Genomic DNA, 22,603 nt, shown 5'->3' with positions numbered 1-22,603 from the left:
GAGGAGGAGGTTGTAGATAGCTCACAGCAAGGAAGCGGAGAAACTGGTTTCCCCAACAGCCAGGATCTGTTTATCACCCTGGACCCAGTACCCCCTGAACCCACCCAAGGCGGGCTCCCAGACCCTGAAGGCAGAGAAGGGACCTCTGGTGAGTGTACCTTTTTAAATAGTATACATGGTTTAAAAGCAAGCGTGTTTAATGATTAATTTGCCCTGGCATTTGCGGCCAGTACAGCTACTGGAAAGTCTGTTAACGTGTCTGGGGATGGAGCGGAAATCCTTCAGGGACATCTCCATGAAGCTCATCTGGATGTACTCCCAAAGCCTTTGCAAAAGGTTTCTGGGGAGGGCAGCCTTATTCCGTCCACCGTGGCAGGACACTTTACCATGCCAGGCCAGTAGCACGTAGTCGGGAATCATTGCAGAACAAAGCATTGCAGCGTATGGTCCCGGTGTTTGCTGGCATTCAAACAACATCTGTTCTTTATCTCTCCGTGTTACCCTCAGGAGAGTGATATCATTCATGGTCACCTGGTTGAAACATCGTGGTTTTAGTAAGCGGACATTCAGAGGTGCCTGCTGGGCTGTTTGCCTGTGGCTGAACAGAAATCTTCCCCGGTGTTAGCCACGCGGTGGGGGGAGGGGTGAAGCCATCATCCCAGAGAAGTGGGTATGTGTGGGGGGGAAGGGCTGGGGGAGGGGGTTAGTTGGGTTTCTACTGCACATGAACCCAGAAACTGCAGCCCCTCCTTTTAAACTGCCAACCCATTTTAAATGGCCAACCCAAAAGCTACTTCGTATGGGAAATGAGGGCGCTGCTGTTTGAAACCATTCCCACATGTTATGAAGGTTAAAGAAGCCAAAAGACTGTGGCTTACCAAGGCTGCCTGCAAGCCAAATCCTGCTTCCTGGCCCTGCGTGAGTGATCTCTCACACCAAACCAGCATACCCTCAATAAGAGGCAAAATGCGACCTTGTAATGAAAGCACATGTGCTATGTAACGTTAACAGTAAGGTTTACCATGAAAGAGTGTACCCAATGTTCTACAAAATGTGTCTTTTTAACTACCACTCTCCCTTTTTTTCCCTACACCAGCTGCATATGTTTCTCCTTCCCAGAGGCTAGTGAAGATTAGAAGGCGAAAAAAACGCACTCGTGATGAAATGTTCTCTGACCTCATGCTGTCCTCCCACACTGACAGAGCACAGCAAAATACGTGGAGGCAGACAATGTCAGAGTGTAGGAGAACACAATATGACCGCGAGGAGAGGTGGCGGGCTGAAGATGGTAGGTGGTGTCAGCTTGCTGAAAGAAGGCAGGAGTCAATGCTCAGGCTGCTGGAGGATCAAACTCATATGCTCCAGCGTATGGTTAAGCAGCAGGAAAGGCAGCCGGAGCACAGACCGCCGCTACAGCCCCTATGTAACCAACTGCCCTCCTCCCCAAGTTCCACAGCCTCCTCACCCAGATGCCCAAGAACACGGTGTGGGGCCTCTGGCCACCCAGCCACTCCACCCCAGAGGATTGCCCAAGCAACAGAAGGCTGGCATTCAACAAGTTTTAAAGTTTTAAAGTGCTGTGTGGTGTTGTCCTTCCCTCCTCCACCACCCCTCCCGGGTTACCTTGGCAGTTATCCCCCTATTTGTGTGATGAATAAATAAAGAATGCATGAATGTGAAGCAACAATGACTTTATTGCCTCTGCAAGTGGTGATCGAAGGGAGGAGGGGAGGGTGGTTAGCTTACAGGAAAGCAGAGTGAACCAAGGGGCAGGGGTTTTCATCAAGGAGAAACAAACAGAACTTTCACATCATAGCCTGGCCAGTCATGAAACTGGTTTCCAAAGCTTCTCTGATGCGCATCGCGCCCTCCTGTGCTCTTCTAACCGCCCTGGTGTCTGGCTGTGCGTAACAAGCAGCCAGGCCATTTGCCTCAACCTCCCACCCCGCCATAAACGTCTCCCCCTTACTCTCACAGATATTGTGGAGCGCACAGCAAGCAGTAACAACAATGGGAATATTGGTTTCGCTGAGGTCTAACCGAGTCAGTAAACTGCTCCAGCGCGCTTTTAAACATCCAAATGCACATTCTACCACCATTCTGCACTTGCTCAGCCTGTAGTTGAACATCTCCTGACTACTGTCCAGGCTGCCTGTGTATGGCTTCATGAGCCATGCATTAAGGGGTAGGCTGGGTCCCCAAGGATAACTATAGGCATTTCAACATCCCCAACGGTTATTTTCTGGTCTGGAAAGTAAGTCCCTTGCTGCAGCTGTTGAAACAGACCAGAGTTCCTGAAGATGCGAGCGTCATGTACCTTTCCCGGCCATCCCACGTTGATGTTGGTGAAACGTCCCTTGTGATCCACCAGAGCTTGCAGCACTATTGAAAAGTACCCCTTGCGGTTTATGTACTCGCTGGCTTGGTACTCTGGTGCCAAGATAGGGATATGGGTTCCGTCTATGGCCCCACCACAGTTAGGAAATCCCATTGCAGCAAAGCCATCCACTATGACCTGCACATTTCCCAGGGTCACTACCCTTGATATCAGCAGCTCAGTGATAGCGTTGGGTACTTGCAGCACAGCAGCCTCCACAGTAGATTTGCCCACTCCAAATTGATTCCCGACTCACTGGTAGCTGTCTGGCGGAGCAAGCTTCCACAGGGCTATCGCCACTCGCTTCTCAACTGTGAGGGCTGCTCTCACCTTGGTATTCTTGTGCTTCAGGGTAGGGGAAAGCAAGTCACAAAGTTCCATGAAAGTGCCCTTACGCATGCGGAAGTTTCACAGTCACTGGGAATCGTCCCAGACCTGCAACACTATGTGGTCCCACCACTCTGTGCTTGTTTCCCGAGCCCAGAATCGGCATTCCACGCCATGAACCCGCCCAATTGACACCATGATGTGCACATTGCAGGGGCTCGTACTTTGTGAGAAGTCGATGTCCATGTCCTCATCACTCTTGTCACCGCGCTGCAGTCACCTCCTCCTTGCCTGGTTTCGCTTTTCTTGCAAGTTATGGTTCTGCATATCCTGCTGGATAACGCGCGCGGTGTCTATAGAGCTCATAATTGCCACGGTGATCTGAGCGGGCTCCATGTTCCCAGTGCTATGGTGTCTGCGCTGAAAAAAGGCACGAAACGATTGTCTGCCATTGCTCTGACGGAAGGAGGGGCAACTGACAACATGGCTTACAGGGTTGGCTTACAGGGAATTAAAATCAACAAAGGGAGTGGCTTTGCATCAAGGAGAAATAGAATAGCCCCCTCAAGGACAGAACTCAAAACCCTGGTTTAGCAGGCCGTTGATTTCAAGGAGGGAAGGAGGAAGGGAGGAGAAAATGAATACAAAACAAATCTGGTCTATTTCTTGTTTTGATCCACTTCATCTATCTTTATACATCTTGCTGGCAGCAGACGGTGCAGTACGACTGCTGGCCATCATCATCTCCTGGGTGCTCGGCAAAAGATGGTGCAGTATAACTGCTGGCCATCATCGTCTCCTGGCTGCTCATTAGAAGATGGTGCAGTAGGACTGCCGGCAGGACTGAATCGCCATGAGACGAAACTTAAAAGGGAAATAACCTGGCTGAGTCACTCCCATGTTTGCCCAGGCGCCCCGACTGACTTCACCGAGGTCAGCTAAAAGAGCACGATGGCTACCAGTCATACTGCACCGTCTGCTGCCAAAAGGCAATGAGCTGCTGCTGTGTAGCAATGCAGGACCACGTCTGCCAGCACCCAGGAGACATACTGTGACAGTGAGCTAAGCGGGCTCCATGCTTGCCGTGGTATGGCATCTGCACAGGTAACCCAGGAAAAAAAGGCGCGAAACGATTGTCTGCCGTTGTTTAACAGAGGGAGGGAGAGAAGGGGGTGCCTGACGATATGTACCCAGAACCATCCGCGACAATGTTTTTGCCCCATCAGGCATTGGGATTTCTACCCAGAATTCAAATGGGTGGCGGAGACTGCAGGAACTGTGGGATAGCTACCCACAGTGCAACGCTCCGGAAGTCGACAGTTGCCGGGGTACTGTGGACACACTCCGCCGACTAAATGCACTTAGAGCATTTGTGTGGGGACACACACAATCGACTGTATAAAAATGCTTTCTACAAAACCGACTTCTATAAATTCGACCTAATTCTGTAGTGTAGACATAACCGGATCCGTCTTGGAGTCATCTCCTTTCTTCTCAAGTGAACCAATCACACAAACTCCAACTGAAAACTATCTTTGAAAAGACTAAGGATGTAAAAAAACAAAATTGCAGTGAATTTAGTGCTGCTGAAAGGTGCTATGTATCCACAGAAAAGAGAGAACAGCTCAGGCAGCAACCAAGCAGGCTTCCTCACAGTGTCCCACCAATGACCCTCAACCCCAAGCGGGATTGAAGGCACCTCTAAGAAGCAGTCTGCTATGTCTACTCACTATTAAAAGCACTTTACACTTGGTATCTCTACACTGCTTTCACCTAAAAAGCCCCAAGCGCTGTACATGTAATTAAGCTTCTCAACCTCCCACAAAGTAAGTGAAGGGTATTTTTCTGCACCCATTTTACAGAAGAGGAGAAAGATGGGTAGATTAAGTGACTAGTCCAAGGCCACAAAGCAAGTTAGTAGCGGAGATGGGAATAGAAAGTATGCAGCACTAACACATATCAGACCTGGGTCGTCACAGAGTTTTACAGACTTAGGGTGACCACATTTCTCAAAGGGAAAATGGGACACCGTGTGGGCTAGCCTGAGCCCCCTCCTTCAAGAGCTACTACCTCCTCCCGCACCCTGCCTGCCCCCCTGCGTGCGATGATGGAGTAGTACTACCCCCTCACCTGAGCCCTGCCTGTCCCTGCGTGCAAGGTTGGAGCTGGCAATGCTGCTCACTCAAGCCCAGCCTCCCTCCTGCCCAAGCCCTGCCTTCCCTCCTTTGCACGGGGCTGGCATCGCCTCTCATCCCCTGCATGTTCCTCCTCACCCAACTTTTTTGATAAAAGTGGGCATTTGTCCCGTTTGCTGTTGCAAACGCGACAAATGCCCACTTTTGGTGAAAAAAAAGCAGAATACAGCTTAAAATAGGGACTGTCCCAGCCAAAACAGGATGTATGGTCACTCTATACCGACCACCCCACTCAAGCACAATATTGAATAGATACAGACACTATTCTCTGCTGAGACAGCCAGCCAAGGTACCAGGTAGATACAATTATGGTGGTGGCTTGCATGTGGTGAACTAGACTGTGACCACATTTTCATACAGGAATAAAGGTTGTTTGGCAAGAAAAGAGTTTTATTTTGACTAAGAGCACTCATCAGGACAGACTTCGCTTCTTTCAGACTTATACTTGACATGAAGGCAGCTCAGCTCATGGGACTCCCTGGCCTGGCCTGCAGTCTTCGTTGTTGTCACAGGATCACAAAGGGTACGTCTCACTTGGAGCTCGAGGGTGAGAGTTCCAGCTTGAGGAGACTCACCTCTGACAGAGGTAGCACACTACAAACAGAGTGTAGCTGTGGTGGCATAAGGTGCTAGCCACCCCAAGTGTATGCCTAGCATCTCAGGTGGGTGCATACTCACGGCAGCTATTCCCTCCTGCAGCTCTGGCTGTCGAGGCTACACTCTGTTTTTAGCATGCTAGTTTGATCAGAGCTAGCACTGGTATGTCTCCTCGAGCTGGGGATCACACCCCCAGATCGAAGTGTAGAAGTCTCAAATGCTAAAAGTCTCAAACGCCCCTGCACCAGTGCAGGCCCCCATGCCAGTCCTGGCTGCTCTGATGTGACTTTCTCCCAACACCCATCCATTCAGTGTAACCCTCCACCCTGGTGAACAACAGCCACAGATGCCTGTGATGCTCCCCAGTCAGAATGCTCCCCACCTCTCCCATTGTAGCCCATTTCACTAAATAAGAGACATTTTAATGAGACAAAGGAGATGGGGGGGAGGGGGAGAGGAATCAGACTTGTGCAAAGGACCGGCAAATTGGTAATTAGGTTAATTACTGTTATGCCAGGAGTGGAGGAGACAGATGCTGAACGAGGCAGGGGTCCTTCAGCTGGGCCAGCTGACGTCTGCAGTGCTCACTCGTACAGATAAGGCCAATGGGAGTGTCACAAATTGTGCTTGGATGGCTGCAGTCAAGCTGAGCAGAGAACATACAGGGACAACCTCAAGGCTGCCCAGTTGTTTACTGGTTCCTCTGTTGAGAGAGACAGAGAGAATCCAGCCTGAGGAGAGCATGGAGGGAGGGGATGAGCTCATGTTAACCACTTGGCAGAGCTGCTTGGAGAGGTCTCCAGATGCCCAAGGAAATAAATCCATGATGCATCGACAATCCCATCTGTGAGGTCCTGCCATCATGGCCTGAATAAGCATGGGGCAGGGCACTTGGGAAAGCAGCTCCATGGCTAACAGCAAAGATTACAGAGCAAACACAGAGAGAGAGCACGCTGAGTGACCCCACATTAACAACCTAGTTCTCACATCTCCCTCTGAAAATGGCTTTCAGCTTTTAAAGCCAAAGGCTGTGTAACTGGATCGGTACTTAAACATGACAGCCATTTCCTACATGGAGAGAGAAACCTGAATGTGTCTCCATTCTCCCCTGGATTACACCATAAAGCAAAATGCAGGTCCTTCAGAAAACCTCACTCATCCCCTTCTCTTCTCGGTAGGCACAGACTCGGTCTCTGAGACCTGGAAGAATTCTGTCAACTGACACTGACTACCAGCCTACTGGGGTCTCTCTCTACCCTCTGCCATGGTAAGGAGTGACGGGGAGGGTATTCTTCATGGACTCCCTTACACCAGACACTATACCAGATCGAAAGGTGATGGGGGCTGGTGGTTCCCCACACTGGGCTCCTGAGACCTATGCTGAACATTCTGTTGGTTTCTCCTTTGGATTCTGTATCTCTTGAGGTGATCAGACTAGTTTAAAATGGAAAAAATACACACTTAAAACTCAGTCAGGAGGCAGGGTAATTATTTCAGGAAGAAACACATGCAGTCAGATCGAGATTGGGGCAGGAATTGGAGCACGCAGTGACCGGAGCAAGATGAGGACAGGAACAAGATGTACCAATGTGGAATGGAGGCAGGTGTGGGGGATGAAGCATGGGTTAAATACACTGTTTACTCGTATAACCCAACAGATTGATTGCTATCTCCTGTTTTAGAGCTGTTGATTTCAGAGACCACAAAAATTCCTGACTGACCTTTGCTGCAATTCTAATGCAGCACATTTGGCATTAATGCATCACGCTCACACACAAATGGCGTGTGCCTCCTGGAGCGGAGGAGAAACTAAATCCTCAGAAACCACACAGGGAAATTGAAAAACAAAATATAAAAATAAAATAACATGTAATTAACAAGAATGAGGAGTTAATAGAGGCCTGCAATCTCTAATCAATCTCTCTCTGCCTGTCCTGCTCCACCGATGAGCACCACTGCTATTTTTGATTGTGTGTGCAAGAGTGCGAGACGGCTGTTGGAAGAACAGCACTCTATCAAAACTGTGACTTCTTTTCACTCTTGAGACTCACCCAGGAGAGAGGAGGAGGGGAAAGAGAGAGAGAGACAGACAAAAAGAAAGGAACAGCTGGGGACATGCTACTGAAGGACACTCACTATTGGTGAGTTCAAAGTGGAGGTAATTGATCTTGCAAGCATACTAAGCACATGTACACAGCCCCAGGGCTTCCACACCACTGACAGCTCACGTCACCCACATCCACATATAACGAGCAAGCACAACACTCAGACAGGAAGGACAGATGGGGAATAACAATCCACTTATTACACTGCTCAACTTGAGACATATACAGTAATTATGGAGGGGCCCTAGCTACTCTACAGTTAAGGCTGCATTGAGATTTGTACTTAAAGAAGGATTAAAACTGTCTATTTCACAAATAAATGGTTGCACTTTGTCTCCCACTTTAACCAACTACTTTTTCATAGGCTAGTTGAAATTTCTATTCTAATTTCTAGGTCAAAGATTAAATAACTTTGCCAGAGGAAACATTTAAAAACAAGCCCTTTTCGAAACTACCTCTGAATTCTAATTCTTTTCTGAATCCCTCTGGCTAACCCATGAGAGTCACACAGACTCCACACACATTCTGGTAGCTCAGACATAGGGCAGCTTTTCACGGTATGTAACTTAACCGCAATGTTATTCTTCTTATTCGCTATAACCTCATTTAGTTCCAAAGATGACAATGCTACTATTGCTCACTGAGGGTGCTCAGCCTGCTTCCCTTAATCCAAAGATTAGCCCTACAGGGGTACCGCACCACCCCTAACTCTGGGAAAACCAAAAAGGCAGGCTAGGCCAGCAGGTGGCATGGAGGGGGGTCAGGGAGAGAAGCTGGGCTGTCATGGGGTGAGTGGGCTGTGAGGGGCAGCAAAGTGACAGGAAGCAGCAACTCTCTTCACCATATCATTTTTAGACATAGAACAATCAATTTAGGTCATTTTCTGAGGTTTTTATGCTGCCCTCTGTTCTGTAACATGGCATATCTATGTAGTATTGCATATAGGATGCATGAGGGTGTGATGTAAAGGTTTTATGAGCACTCTCTGGGAACACACAGCTCACTCACGGCTTCTCCATTCAACACACACACACACACCCCCTGCTATGAATCCTGTCTCCCATCTTACTATTGGTTATTTTAATACTTTTATATTGTTTCATGTTTTGGCTTTGTAACAGGTGTCCCCCTGCGAAGGGACTATTTCAATTTGCACGGAATGTTGTACCCTGCGAAGGCAATTGAAACAAAAACAATCAATAAGACTTTATGTGAACTACCTAGGCTATCAACACTGTTCATCCTCCTGATGGAAAGTTTCATCACACGTGGGAAAATCCCTTCATTGCATGCACACCAGAATTCACATACATTTTGAGAGAGGAAAAGGGATGAGGATTTAGCACTAAGCACTACTAGGAAGGGGACTGATCCTGCTTACAGTTGTCAAATCTCTAAATAAATCAACCAGCCTTAAATGCTATAAGCAGTAAGCAAAGGAGGGGAAACTCTGAGAGAAGGGAGTTGGAGGGTCAATGATTACCACAGACAGAACAGAAGTAAACGTCAGCAAAACAAGTTTCTGTTAAGCTACCCATAGCTGCTCCCTGTGCCCAGTCGTTAGCAGCACCATAACAGCTACCCTTCAACATTCCACATTTACAATTAGCATCAGCCTGTGTCTGTCCCTACTGACTCTCCTCTTCCATCAAAGAGCCCCCAAAGTGAAGTGACTGTTATTCCTTCCACCCCCTTCACTCTGCTTCAGTAAACAAAAGTAAACCACATGAGAAGCCAGCTTTAGCTCTTCAGATTGCCTTGGAGTTTTGTAGGGCTGCCTGCTTTTTATGCATCTTTAAATCCAGTCCTTTAAATAACAACTTAAACAAGTGTGGTTCAAAGCCTGTCTGAGTGCAGGTGGCTGTTAATTTAGCGCATCACAAAGAAGTTGCTGGTTTTATATTACTCCATGAAACCCACTCCACCTGGACTCGAATAAAGGTTTTATTTGCAGAGAGCAGTGCCAGCCCCATGCTGTCTAGCATTCTTCTCATACGAAGTCACAATGCTTCTGTTTTTATTTTCTCTCTAAAATTTTGGGTAGTCTCCTTTTAAACCCATAAAAGCTCCATCTCGAGGATGCTTCCCAGTGAATCACTATGGGGACTGTGCTCGCTTATGATAAGTTTGGCAGCAAAGAACATCATAACTAAGAGGTGGAACCAGGTAGAGCTCCCCATCCTAGAGGATTAGACTCTGAGGATATGGAAAATGAGGGAGAATGAGACGCTGATAGGCTGATATTTACCTGATCAGGAACGTAACCTCACTGTGATCATGAAAAAAAATTAGAGAGATTTTAACTTGCTTGTCAACCAAATAGGGTCCAAATAATTAATACAAGGATTATTAGGTAATTTGGTCTGGCCTTTTTGAGCAAGCAGAAAACCTGAAACCAGCAAGGTTTCTAAACACTACCAAATTTCACATAGGAATATGGAAATTGTCATACTGGATCAGCCCAGTGGCCCATCTTGCCCAGTACCGAGTCAACAACAGTAGCCAGGGTCAGATGCTTCAGAAGAAGATGCAAGAAAGGTGTAGCAGACAATTTTGGAATAACCTGCCCACAGGGGAAGTTTTGCCTAACCTCCTCCATTAGGGAATGGTTTTATGCCCTGAAGCAAAAGGGTTTATATAACCCTTTTTCTAACCTAATGTAAAGACCGATGTTCTCATTTGGGCTGCATAAATGTCTAATGTCTAACTCTCACTGAGCTTTAACAGTACAGTACTTTGTAGCAGTGGGTTCCAAAAGTTAAATTTACACAGTGTAAGAAAGGATTTCCCTTCATCAGTGTTAAATGGGTTGTCTTTCAGCTTCTTTTGATAGTCCCATGCTCTTATATAATACAAAAAGGGTAAATAAAGGCCCCCGATTTACCTTCTCTGTACGATTCGTTAGTGTGTGCCTCTCATACCACTCTGACTCATCACTTCTCTAAACAATCTGAAAATCTTTTCATTCTCTCTTCATAGCAAGCCTTTTTTTGCCTCTAACAATTTCCACTGCTGTTTTCTCCCTGTTCCCACTGCTTGTTCAGAATCCACCCCGGGAACAGGGTAAACAGCATGATATATATATGTGCTCAACTAAGCTATAGTGATCCACCCTGCAGCTTAATAAAAAGTCAACTAAGCTTACTCTTGGCAGTTTCTCTTGGTCATTTAATATTTGTTTGTTTAGAAATAGGCATCAGACATAACAAATTTGTTATGAAGAAATTGATTAGTGCAGGAAAAATGAAGGCAGTAAGTAAACTAAGTGCAGCCTGTGTAGCTCTTGTTGGACTGCCTGGACTTGAGCTATATTACTTACGCAGAAAGCAAAGAACATGCATTACAAACTAAAGTATCTAACGAACCAGCTACAGTGACAGAATATGAAACTGCCAAGTAACCCAATAATTATAACGTATTACCTTCTGCAAAATCATCTGAAACTAAACTCCTGGAAAGGAGTCTGCACATGACTTTTCATAGCATTTAATTAAAGAGAGAGAGAGAGAGAGAGGGCTGTGAAGTCTGAGATGCTCCAGCCTATGTGCAATCATTGTAACATCCTTCATCTTGATGAGCTCATCTGTTGTGTCTATAGGGATCTCCAATACGCATTGATAAAAAATTCATTGGAATTCAGCGTTCATTTATGGACAGTCTCTTATTCTCATAGCGTGTCATTCTGATTAACACATTCACCGCTGCTCTAACACATACCTCAGCAGCCACTTTCTACATCATGGACTGACTGGAAAGTTACAGCATACTAGCCAGTTTTCAGAGCAACAGCCGTGTTAGTCTGTATTCGCAAAAAGAAAAGGAGGACTTGTGGCACCTTAGAGACTAAACAATTTATTTGAGCATAAGCTTTCGTGAGCTACAGCTCACTTCATCGGATGCCAACTAGCCAGTGTGGCCAACCACAACTGAGGAAAATTCTGCCTGGAAATACCCCACACTTCATTCTGCTATGAAGGGGTTACATCCATTACAGTAGCTACTCTTGCATAGCTGACTCTTCAAGTTTCAATGAAAATTAAATGCCACCAGCTGTATTACTGAAACGTGCCCTAAAGTTTACAGACAAGCTGCAGAAGCTTGTAAAGTGTGAAGGGACTTGTTTGGTCCTAATTATATAGAACCTGCTCCATAAATTGCCTGAGTGAAATAAATACAAACAGTGTTTCCTGCTTTGTGACCTCTCCAGCTTAATGTAATGCACACAAACACCCACAGTCATTACAGCTCAGAGATTCTACAGCACAAACATACAACCCCACTGAGAAGCCATAATCAGGATCCAAGCCTTATTGTATACCTGGGCATCAGCAGTCTATACTCACCCAGGAAAGAATTTGATGTATATATTTTGCTCTTAATCTGAACAATAGATTTTGGGGATGCAACTGGTTAAGACATGAGAAACATTCAGAGATTTTGTTGTGGGGCATCTGTTGTCAAAGGAATTTCAAATCTGCTCTTCTTATACAAAGGCAACCCATTCCTCACCTTTGGGACATGAGGTATGACATGCAAGGGAAGCCTATAAATCAATCAGCAGTTCTGGGAGACTGTTCTTGAGAGGTGTCTCCTGAAAATGCTGGAGCTCTAAACTTCTCCTGCTATGTCTGGTGACATCCAATTTAGTTCCACGGAAACTCTTGGGAATGAAGCCGTAAGTGAAGAAAGTAAAGCAAGATCAGTATTTAGCTATAAGAGTCTCTGCTCACTTAGTATTTTCCAACAACTGGCCAGTTTATTGTGGTATGGCATGAAGAAGAATTTGGAGGTAAATGAATGAGAGCACTGGGTAGCTATAATCAAGGTGGGCAATATGCAATCTTCCCACACACAGCTTTGCTAATGCACTCAGCTCTGACCTACCTGTAACATCTCTGCTAGTAAGCCATTGCCCTCTTTACAGAAAACACTGTTAGTTGTACCAAGTTATATGGTGCTAGGTATAATGTGGACAAAAGACCATTAGGAGCTGGGATGAACCATGTTCATTTAACTTATGACAAGGCATGTTTGAACATAGGATTCCAGAGATGCTAAGGTTATCACATTAATTCATTGTTCCGTCTTAGCTGCCAACTGTTTCTGGAAGGGGTGAAGGTGTCCTCAGGGATCTGATGCATGTGAAGTGCCTTCCAGCCAAGGAAGGTGGGACATGGCTGCTCCTTGGTTGTCCAAGGATAGTTTCTACAAAGTGATACAAAATGCGTCTTCCAAGAGGCAGAGTGTTCTCCTTCTGCAGCTTCTCTTCCCCAGCTGGTCCAGGAGGCCCAGGACAAAATCAGAAGCTGTGAAGCCAAGCATCTTACTGTTGCTAGGCCTTATCCTAGTTCCTACCCAGGTTCCTCATTTGTGTCTTCATTTTCACTGTTAATGCCTTGTGACTGGTGGGTTTTGTTTTGGGGCTCCAATGTATAGTGACAGGAAAATATTAATCTCATTACCTAACAAAATAAGACTTGGGCCCTGCACACACTGGCCTTAAGTCTGCTGAAGTTGAACCCTTGCAACTTTTGCTTGCACCTCCTCCCTTGTTCAATTTCGCCAGCATCCTCTTTCTTCCTGTAAACAAGACACATGCCCTCATGGGACCAACTGGAAGCAGATATGATTTTAAGTGCTAATTGTCATGGCCATGGGGTGAGGGGAAGTGCTCTTCCGTAAAACTCTGTGACCTCCTGGGTCTGGCGTGCGTTAGTGCTGTATACTTTCTATAAAGGCAGAAAGTGCTCCCGCCTGCATTGTAAACTTAGGCTGTTGACACTTGCTGCGATGGGCAAAGTGCTATCACCAGCATTAACAGTGAGACACGAGGGGAGACGGGGGCTGCTTTCCATGATTTGTTTTTAATTATGTCACTTCATGATTTAGAACCGAATGACAAAAAATAAGAGTAAGTCTTACGTATCATGATAGGAGGAGCATGAAGATTAGGATGCAGACGTTTTACTGTACGTGGAAATAAAACCCATGATACTAAACCAGTGTAAGGGTGTAACTAAATTGATGCTTCAGATGACACAGCTCAGTTATCTAATATAGCGACCCAAGACTGCTGCCTATGAGATAACAGTCTCTTACGGAAGACAGTATCCAAAGCTTAGCCATACAGCCAGACCACTGTGGCACTTCCCAGCACAGGACATCAGAATGTTGTATTACTTATTTGTGCTATAGACGTCATGGCACTTCCCAAAAACAAAGATGGGTCCCTGCCCTAGAGATTTCAATGTAAGACAACACAAGAAGAGGAGATGACAACACAGGGGCAGGCAGGAGGATGAAAAGCATAAAAAGGCCATGCCTTTGCATGGCAGAGTCCTGCATGCACCTCATGAGTTATATCGCTTTGAGTTTTCCTAAAATAAACGTATCTAGGCTTGCAAACGAGTGGCCTCCTTCCAGGTGCCGTCTCGGGGCAGCCCTGCAAGTGGACCCTCTGCTCAGTTTCCCTCTTGGGTAACCCAATGGACTCCACTTCAGACGCTTACTTAAAAAAATACTCCTACGGGGGCCAGTTTATTACAACAACCTTGTACAAAGAGTCTATGACAAAAGTCCCAAACCATAGTCCATATCACCCGTGTACATATAGTCCTTGTTCTCACCATGGCCTAGTGTCTTCTGTCATGGTTAGGCTCCTTATACGTTCTCTTCCGTCACTCTGCCAGGACAGCAATCACCTCAGATCTTCTTTCTGGGGTGCAATTCCACTCTTCCCAGTAGGAATGCCCAGTCTCTGTGCTAGGAGAATCCTTGCCAGGGGAGCATCACTCCCTCCCCCATGGCCCTCTTACTGGTCCTTGGGTGCAGCTCTTCAGCAAGAAGGTGGCTATGGGTGAGCCCCTCTCCTGCTATCCCTTCCTTCAGTCCCCTGTGTTGCTTGGTTCTGGCTCTCCAGCTTGGAACCAGCAGGCATCTCCCCCTGCTGATCCTCCTGCCTTCAGCCTTCTCCAGCTCTGTGGCTTGGAGGCCGTAGCCAGTAGACCCCTCTTGCCACTCTCCTGCCTTCAGCCTTCTCCCAGGAACCACATTCTGTCTCTTGCAGCTCTCATCTCCTGCCCCGCTCCTGTCTGACTTCTGACTGACCTTTTATAGCCCTCAGGTGCTGTCTCACCCTCTTAACTGGCACAACTGGGAGCATGTGGACTGGACCAGGAGAACTGAGCCCAGTTTCATTTAATGAGCCAGCTACGCTGTTACAAGGCTACAGTTTATAAGACTCCTTAAAGAAGTGACTTTTAGGAGAAAAGGATGCGATGAAGGTGTGGTGTGGTAGAAGACCACATCATAAACAATTTCCATTGGACAGCACTACAAAATAACCGTCTATTAACCTAGAATGTATAAACAGCCCTCAGTGCCTATGTCTATTCCCCACCACTCCCTTCTTGCCAGAAAACTGCTCAGCCAGTTCAAACCAGCTAATTAAAAAATCATCTGTACTCCAGCAGTTCATAAAGATTTGCAAAAGGGGAACAACGTATACAGAAACTTACTTCTGTAGCTGGCTTTGGCAGTTGGTTTTACATTCCAACTAATCTTGGGTAAATAAATGACACCTAAACGTCTTGTTGATTTCTGAACTAACAACTCTCTCACTCATCTTCTGTAACTAAGATTTTCTTTTGTTGAGCTCTGACACATTCAATGCTTTAGTAATTCCACATTGTCAGAACGTCCCTCGAGCACTGGATACTGCAAATAAACCCAGGAGAAAGCTCCACTTGAAACAATAGCCTGAAATGTTGGAGCAGACGAATGGATGAGGCCCTGTCCAGGGTAACAGGATCATAGAATTGTAGGGCTGGAAGAGATGTTCAGAGGTCATTTACTCCTCTCCTCACACTGAGGCAAGATCAAGCATAAAGAGTAGCCTGCTAAACACACATCCTTCTGGCCAGGTTAGAGGATATGAAGATGTTGCACGTCTCTCTGACGGTAGAAAATGGTGAGTTCTGAGGCTAGGTTCCTGGACCATCATGCGTAGATATATTCTCCTTTCCTCTAAACCGTTGTAACTCCACTGACTTTGATTGAGGGCTAGTCTACATTGAAAACATACATCGGCATAGCTACATCTCTCAAAATCCATTCCCCCTCCCTGCTGAGCGACCTAGCTTTGCTATAGCATTTTAAGTGCAGACATAGCCTAAATTACTCCCGATTTACTCTGCTGTAAGTGAGAGGAAAAATTAGACCCAAAGTCTTCTCACAGAATTATTTAAAAGGAGGAAGCATCTCCACTCTCATTCTATTCAAATATAGAAGGCAGTCAAAGAGGAACAACTGTCATGTAACAGGAGCTACTAACTTGACATTTCTCAGCAATTAGAATGGAGAGACCATTCTGGCATGCTGATCACGATTACCCCAGAGTCAGGTGGGGTGGGGGAATCCAGGCCTACCTTAAAGAGCAAGCAGTCCCCTTGGTGCTCAGCATAAATGGAGGTGAGCCGGTACTGGTTCTCAGTAGTAATGTCAATCTGGTATCCTGTCAGTGTGTAGCACACCTTGCGAAACTCCTGGATCTTGGTCTGGAAAACCTCTTTCAGCCGTTGGTTTTTCAGTTCTGCACTCTCCACTTGCTTCTTCAGCTCTAGGAAAGGGAGGAGAGGAAAAAATGGGTATCTTGGTATAAGTTACATTGCCACAAAATGGATCTTACATTGTAATTAGGGTGTTAGCCAAGCCAAGTGAGATGAAAGGAACAAGCAAGCAAGGTATGAGAAGTCAGGAGCTGAGAGGCCCTCTCCCAGCTCAGGAAGGATGATATGGGGCTGAGCTATGTACTTTAGGGTCATTAGAAAAAGTTAAACTGGGATCTGAGAGACAGACAGTTTTTTGTGGGGGTGGGCACTGGGAGTTCTTTGCTTGGTTTACCTTTTAGCAATGATCTACAAAAATTCAAAGATATACTCTCCCCTCCTCTGTTCTTGTTTCCTTTACAGATCCCAAGACAACGGTTTATGTTTCTAAGAGGCAGGGCAGTAGAAAAGCTGTTATTCTTTAGTCAGTTGCAGATACAACCGTACAGAAATGTGTCTGGTGGAAGCCAGTACACCTGACTTGACTGTACGTGCTTTGATCTCAAATTGTCAAACTGTCTAGCAATCCCTTAAGATTTGTGGAAGGGGGTTTTATTGTTACAAAATGTCTGATGAACACCATTGTCTCTTCCAGTTAGCTGCCTTAACTGGACTAGTCTCTGGACAAGAGGCTCGTAGGGGCTGTCTGCCATTCACCCATGTATTTTAATACTCCAAAGGGAGCTGCCAGCGCTGTGAATCCTTCAAGAGCGTATATATCAGTTACCAAGAATCTTTCACCAAAGGTGCCTTCTGAGTAACTAAACCTCGATTTATCCCCCATTAATTGCAGAAATTGGCTTTACTTAAATATACACTGGAGATACAGCCTGGTGTATCAACACTGCAGTCCAGAGTTAAGAAAATGCTCATGCTTTTTAACAATAAACCAACAGAATCATTCAAAAATCTCCTGCCTTCTCTTTGACACAGATGTTCACAAGTCACGGGTTGGGAAGGGACAAGGTGTACCCGAGGTTCACCTGAACCTCAGATCATCTGCAGACACCTCATCGGGCTTCAGCATCCTCTTATATTCTACAGTGTTTCATTAAAGCATCTCAGGTGGGCTGAAAGGGTCTACATTAGGACTACTCAGGAAAGTTAAGACAAACTAACATTTAAAGTGGATTAGTTAAACTGCATTAAATCCCTGTATGGACACACTTATTCCGAATTAAAATGGCCTTAATTCAGTCTAGTTTAATTCATCTTAATTTAAAAGTCAATTAAGCTAAAGCAAAGCAAGGGCTGATATACACCGAAAACTTACATCAGCATAGCTTTGTCTCTCAGGGGTGTGGATTTTTCACCTCCCTGAGAGACGTAGGTATGCCGACTTAGGCCCTGGTATAGACAGTGCTACGTAGATGGAAGAATTCTTCTGTCGACCTAACTCATGTCTCTCAGGGAGGTGGATTAACTATAGCAATGGGAAAACCCCTCCTGTTGCTGTCGTGAGCGTCACTGTAGCGTTTTATGTGTAGACATAGCCTAAGGCCACTTTACTTCAGAGGGCATCCACACAGGATATAATGTGCTTACACTAATGCATTTTAATGTCACACTTTTTGTTACTTTGTCTTAACTTTCCTGCATGTCCCATGTAGACAAGCCCTCAGATTCCACATTATTTAATGCACCACCCCTGTGCCCCAACCCTACTTCAAATGTCCAGGAGGGACATTTATTGTGAAAACTTTATTCACTGAGGCACTGCTATAAAAGAAAACTACTGATCACAGGAGGGAGATAAAGCAAGTGAAGTACTACAAAACCCTGTTCACAAGCACAAGAGGCCCTCTTGCTGGTACATTGCACCCGCTCATGAACTTGAGAAGTCGGTGCATCCCTGACCACCCGCTCTTCCCTTTCTTCCACATTCATCACTGTACGACATAAATCAGTCCTTCATGGGATTGTTATTCTGCAGCTACAACCCTTCCCATCATCTACGTTGCTTCTGGCCCCTTGATTAATGGAGTAATCAGCCTCTGAAATCAAGAGGTTAATTGGCAGCTCTGACCTCAATATTCTCCCAGTCTTCATTCAGCTCTGCATTCCGAAGACAGAACTGTTAAGGATAAAATCCTACATATGAAAGTAAAAATTCACTGACCACATTTCAGTGGTCATATTTCACCATTGTCAGAGATGGCATTGGCTTTAATATATCTCAGATATCCGACGTGGATAAAATTAAAAATTTCTAATAAACACAGGACAGCCTTGGAGAAGTAAATATGCCTCTTTTCTGCAGATCTTAAAGTATGCCTTAGCTGAATTTTATAAACTCAGGAGGTTTACAGGGCTCTAATTCATGAACTAGATAAATGGCTCTGTACACAACTGAGGTCTCTTGCTACTCACTGATATAATGAACAGTTAGGGTGTTGGTCCCTTTTTGTTCTTTAAACTAATGTCTCATCATGGTCATTATGCATGTGCCGTGTGCCCACTGGACTGCAGCCCTGCAAGCAGCACACCTTATGGAAGAAGACTCCTTAGTGCAGAACTTGTGATCAGGAGTCTTGAGTGGGGTAGTCTTCAGAGACCATTTCTCTGCTGCCTCTGAGATTAAAACAATGGAGGCATTTTACATAATATGTCCAGTCTCATACACAGCAAGACTTGAGCTAGGTAGGTACAGCTCAGGTTTAACTGGAATACAGTAAAAGCCTTACATTTCTAGAGGGCAGTCTCCTTTTCTCCCCCGCTCTAACCCTGCCTGTCAGGCCCCTCCCTGCTGCTGTTCTTCCCAGTCTTGTTATGCTTTCAGGCTTCTTCATTAGTTTTGGCTTATTATCACATCTAAGGCCCCTGCCAAAGGGCTTTGTCTACAATAGGAAAATGACATATTGCTGATAACAGGTGTCAGCAATTGATACAGCAACTGAATGTGGTTTAGCTGCAAGTGTAGACAAAGACAAAATGTGTTCAGCACTGCTTCAGAAACTGGGGTTAAAACCGGTTTGCCTTTTTCTACACTTGCAGCTAAATCACATTCAGCATCAGTTCAGCTGAGTCCGCAGCTGCTAACGAATGTCAGCAATGACTGGCTTTCCAAAGTGGTGCCTCTCGCTTGGGTGATTCCCAAATTCATTCAGGATTGTGTTCAGTGCAGTGTCTAAACACTTTCAGTTCTGGTTTTCCTCTCCCACCTTTGCATTTTATATTAATAAAAATATTTGTTTGAAGGGTTGTCCCAAAGGGGCTCCCAACCCACATTTGCAATAGCTCCACCCTCCAGGTGATTCTCTGTTGGTAAAAGCCTTCCTTTTGGAAGCACGATACAGTGGTTAGGGTGCTAGCCCATGACTTGGGAGACCCAAGTTCAATTTTCTGCTCTGCCACAAACTTCGTTTGTGACCCAAGGCAAGTCACTTAGCCTCTCTATGCCTCGGTTCCCCATCACTAAAATGGGGATAACAGCACTTCCCTTCCTCACCAGGGTGCTGTGAAGAGAAACACACTAAATTCATTAAACCTTCTGAGGTGCTCCAAGTAACGAGAGCCATATATGCACCTAGAACAGATCACTGAGACTAAGCTGTTTGGGGCAAGGCCTGGCAAAACTGCTTTAAACCACAATTGGTACAAGGTTCAAGAGACACTTCAAGAGAGGAGGGTGCATTCGGGGCAGAGTGGAGGTGTATTAGTAGAACAGGTTTCAGATGACAGCATTACCGCTGCCATCCACTCTATCCACCACTGACAAGAACAGTGAATGGCTTGATTCTCTAGTGTTTCTTCACAACTTTTGGAGAATTACATTTAATTATATCTTTAAAAGACAGCGTTTGAAAACTCAAACTCCTATGTTTGGTGCGCTCATTACAGTCACTGTGTTTGACGGCTGTATATTTGCATGAAGTGGCCAGGAGGAGTTGCAGGTGTGCTCTGCAGAACTCTTGAATGGAGATGGCACATTGGGTAGATGCTCTTCATGTCCCAGAGAGGGGACAACAGGCCATCCTGTGCAGAAGTGCTCTGGGACAACAAGATAGCAAGAACACTATTTGATAGGACTAAGCCTTGCTTCTTTCTTCATTCAGGCACCACAAACATGGTTTATTCTGGTTGGAGAAGATTAAGCGGAGGGAGAAAGAGCAAAGAGCGTGAGAATGAGTTATAAAATTATACTGCCAGGAGTGCTTTGCATTCAGGGCAAACTCATGGACAAAATCCAGCCTATATTGAAGAGGGTCATGGAAAGAAACCCCTCTATGAAAAATCACATTCATTTGTTAAGAAATCAATAGCTCCGAATTATTAACTTCCTCTTAATAACAATACCTCCTCTTCAAACTTCTTGTATTTTCAAACACTCACATCAACTTTAATGAATAATTCACACTATTTTGGATAGATAAATAAATTATGGAGTGGGTGTTTTTTGTCTTTCATATTGAAAATGTCACTGCTTTTTATTCTATTGCTTTTAGTGCTCGCAAAGTTTGAAAATGAGCCACAGATTCAACATGGAAATATTTAGGCTCTGGCTTTCGACCCAAATTACAGGAGTTCAGATAGGTCAGTCCCCAGTCATTGGGGGTGGATTAATGATGTCGACGGAAGAACTCTCTCCCGTCGGCATGGAGCGGCTACACTAGAGATCTTTCAGTGGTGCAGCTGCATCTGTACAGCTGCGCTGCTGTAAGCTCTCTGCTGTAGACATGGCCTGAGGCTCTGCTGTGGAGCTGCCTATAGACCCCACCCTAAGGAGCACACAGGTATCCTGGAAACTGGAGAACAGCAAGAAAGGCACCAGAGCAGATCTAAACAGCTGCTTAGAAATGCCTGAGCTCCACACACGAACTCTGGTTAAGGTTACACTGCTCTGTTTCTGAGCATATGGGGTCACTCATCTAACAGGCTAACTGCAAAACGTATCTCCCTCAACACCATAACCCTCCCTCTCTCTCGGCCAGCGGTAGGCAAACTATAGCCCGCGGGCCGCGTCCAGCCTGTCAGACCTTTTAATCCAGCCCTCGAGCTCCTGCGGGGGAGCGGTGTTGGGGGCTTGCCCCAGTCTGTGCCTGCCGCGGCTCCCAGAAGCAGCGGCATGTTGCCCCTCCGGCTCCTACACATAGGGGCAGCCAGAGGGCTCCGCACACTGCCCCCGTCCCAAGCGTTGGCTTTGCAGCTCTCACTGTCTGGGAAGTGCGGCCAATGGAAGCTGCAGGGGCGGCGCCTGCAGACGAGACAGCACACAGAGCAGCCTGGCTGGCGCCACGCCTCCGCATAGGAGCCGGAGTGGAGATATGCCGCTGCTTCCGGGAGCTGCTTGAGGTTAAGTGAAGCCCAGAGCCTGCACCCCTGACCTCCTCCCATGCCCCAACCCCTGCCCCAGCCCTGATCCCCCTCCCGCCCTCCGAACCCCTCGGTCCCAGCCCGGAGCACCCTCCCGCACCCCAAACCCCTCATCCCCAGCCCCACCCTGGAACCTGCACCTCCTTCCCACAGCTCGTACCCCCTCCCACACCCTAACCCTGTACCTCAGCCCAGAGCCACCTCCAATACTCAGAACCCCTCTGCTCCACCCCCAGCCCCTTCCTGCACCCCAAACCCCTCATCCCTGGCCCCACCCCAGAGCCCTCACCCCCTCCTGCACCCCATCCCTCAATTTTGTGAGCATTCATGCCCTGCCATACAATTTCCATATCCAGATGTGGCCCTCAGACCAAAAAGTTTGCCCACCCCTGCGCTAGGCCATTAAACCACTCCATTTGAAAGATTGCCTTAAGAATGTGTTGCTGATGTCGCTGTCGGTGATGCTTAGTTCCTACCAATCCTATTCTGTGTCAAACAAGGACTAATTAGTTTCATATTTCTAGAAATAGAGAAGTGGAAGTCAGCACCATCTCAGTTTCACGGGGTCTGGGATCAGATGCGGAGGTACTACTCTCGTGGCTCCAAGAAGCAAGACTCTACCAGCCTATTCCTCTAACACTTACCCAGGCTGCCTCTATGCATTTCCATAATAACCTACTGAGTTTGCAAAGTTGCTGCTGAGTTACTCCAATATTCCTCTCTAACTCCCTATCTACCTACACTCTGCCACCCTCTTGTGCTGCCCCATGTACCTCGAACCCTTAGAGTCATTCCCCTTGTTTAAACCTTGGGCTGAAACCTTTGTCAGCTTTAGTTTATGATAGACACGCTCTGTAAAGAGTTTGTGATACCGTGTGAAGGACACCATATAAAAAATGATTGCACTGTATTAAATAAAGGCTAATAGGAGAGAAGCAGAGTATTTTCTGACCTAGGCAAGTTTATGATCACCTCTCTCTAGAAATAAAATTTGCTAGATTTTATGGGACTGTTTGTACACAGGGGTGAGGCGAAGTAGGAGGGGAAGAACATGCAATCTGAATGGCATAGCAGTTCCGTACC

The 22,603-nt window shown here is 46.2% G+C and overlaps 1 protein-coding gene across 7 annotated transcripts in view; it reads right to left on the bottom strand.

Moving 5' to 3' along the window:
• Positions 1 to 22,603, bottom strand: part of MAD1L1 (mitotic arrest deficient 1 like 1) — a 565,246-nt gene that overhangs the window by 108,675 nt on the left and 433,968 nt on the right. For all 7 annotated transcript variants that reach the window (XM_073361988.2, XM_073361987.2, XM_073361990.2 and 4 more), the window contains one exon: positions 16,028 to 16,218. In XM_073361988.2, the coding sequence (XP_073218089.1) occupies positions 16,028 to 16,218 (191 nt within the window). The remainder of the gene's footprint in view (positions 1 to 16,027; positions 16,219 to 22,603) is intronic.

Source organism: Lepidochelys kempii, chromosome 10, assembly GCF_965140285.1.
Source record: "Lepidochelys kempii isolate rLepKem1 chromosome 10, rLepKem1.hap1, whole genome shotgun sequence".
In the NCBI taxonomy this organism is placed as follows: domain Eukaryota; kingdom Metazoa; phylum Chordata; order Testudines; family Cheloniidae; genus Lepidochelys; species Lepidochelys kempii.
Note: the sequence above shows the minus strand (reverse complement) of the source record. Positions and strands in the feature narration are given on the sequence as shown.